At 34.5% G+C, this 1,367-nt stretch overlaps 1 protein-coding gene across 1 annotated transcript in view; it reads right to left on the bottom strand.

Moving 5' to 3' along the window:
* The window catches only part of LOC100637826 (G protein-coupled receptor kinase 6-like), a 32,857-nt gene that overhangs the window by 12,108 nt on the left and 19,382 nt on the right, over nt 1–1,367 (bottom strand). The window contains exon 13 of the mRNA XM_019993832.1: nt 1,288–1,367. Within this exon, the coding sequence (XP_019849391.1) occupies nt 1,288–1,367 (80 nt within the window). The remainder of the gene's footprint in view (nt 1–1,287) is intronic.

The raw sequence follows: 1,367 nt of genomic DNA on the forward strand, positions 1-1,367 counted from the left end.
GACCATATCAAGAGACTTGGAGCGTTGGGCTTCAAGTGGAGAGAGTTTATTGACATCGTCAAACACGTTAGTCTCTAGCATCTGATGGGAAAGATAATAAGAAAATAAAGCAACACGTACAGGTAAGAGAAAAGAGCATAATATGTATCAGAAAAAGTAATAAAATTTGGGGTGATTTCGGAGCCATTTTTTGGGAAAAAACATGGGCTATAGCCTTGGGTATTTTTTAGAATTTTGACGCTTTCTTAAAATGGCTGTAACTTGAAAAATTGAAGTTGGAATCGCCTCAAACTTGCTACACAACATAAGGACATCAATATGTATCAGAAAATGTAATAAAAATTTGGAGTGATTTCAGAGCCATTTTTTGGAAAAAAACCATGGGCTATAGTACAGGGTATTTTTCAGAATTTTGACGTTTTCTTAAAATGGCCATAACTTGAAAAATTAAAGTCGGAATCGCCTCAAACTTGCTACACAGCATAAGGACATCAATATGTATCACAAAATGTAATAAAAATTTGGAGTGATTTCAGAGCCATTTTTTGGAAAAAAACCATGGGCTATAGTACAGGGTATTTTTCAGAATTTTGACGTTTTCTTAAAATGGCCATAACTTGAAAAATTAAAGTCGGAATCGCCTCAAACTTGCTACACAGCATAAGGACATCAATATGTATCACAAAATGTAATAAAAATTTGGGGTGATTTCGGAGCCATTTTTGGAAAAAACCATCGGCTATAGCCTTGGGTATTTTTCAGAATTTTGACGTTTTATCAAAATGGCCGTGACTTTAAAAATTGAAGTCAGAATCAGCTCAAACTTGCTACACAGCATAAGGACATCAATATGTATCAGAAAATGTAATAAAAATTTGGGGTGATTCCAGAGCCATTTTTTGGAAAAAACCATGGGCTATAGCCTTGGGTATTTTTCAGAATTTTGACGTTTTATTAAAATGGCCATAACTTGAAAAATTGAAGTCGGAATTGCCTCAAACTTGCTACACAACATAAGGACATCAATATGTATCACAAAATGTAATAAAAATTTGGGGTGATTTCGGAGCCATTTTTTGGAAAAAATCCATAAATTTTTGCAAAAACCATGGGCTATAAGCCTTTGCTTTTTTGCAAAAATTTAAATGGCAGCCTATTTTTACTGCATGTACATTGTACATGTATTTAGCCCAATTTAAAAAGCTCATACAGTGTATTATTTACTAATACACAGCATTTACTGCTAACCTCTTCTTGCCACGGTTTGGGTACTATTCCGGTTGCAAACTTGTCAGCAAAGTCTTCGTCAGCTTTCTCAATCTCTACTCCTCTGACTGAGGAGAACTGATCAATATCCAACACATCTT

This window comes from Amphimedon queenslandica, unplaced genomic scaffold, assembly GCF_000090795.2.
Source record: "Amphimedon queenslandica unplaced genomic scaffold, v1.1 AMPQUscaffold_13487, whole genome shotgun sequence".
Lineage (NCBI taxonomy): Eukaryota > Metazoa > Porifera > Demospongiae > Haplosclerida > Niphatidae > Amphimedon > Amphimedon queenslandica.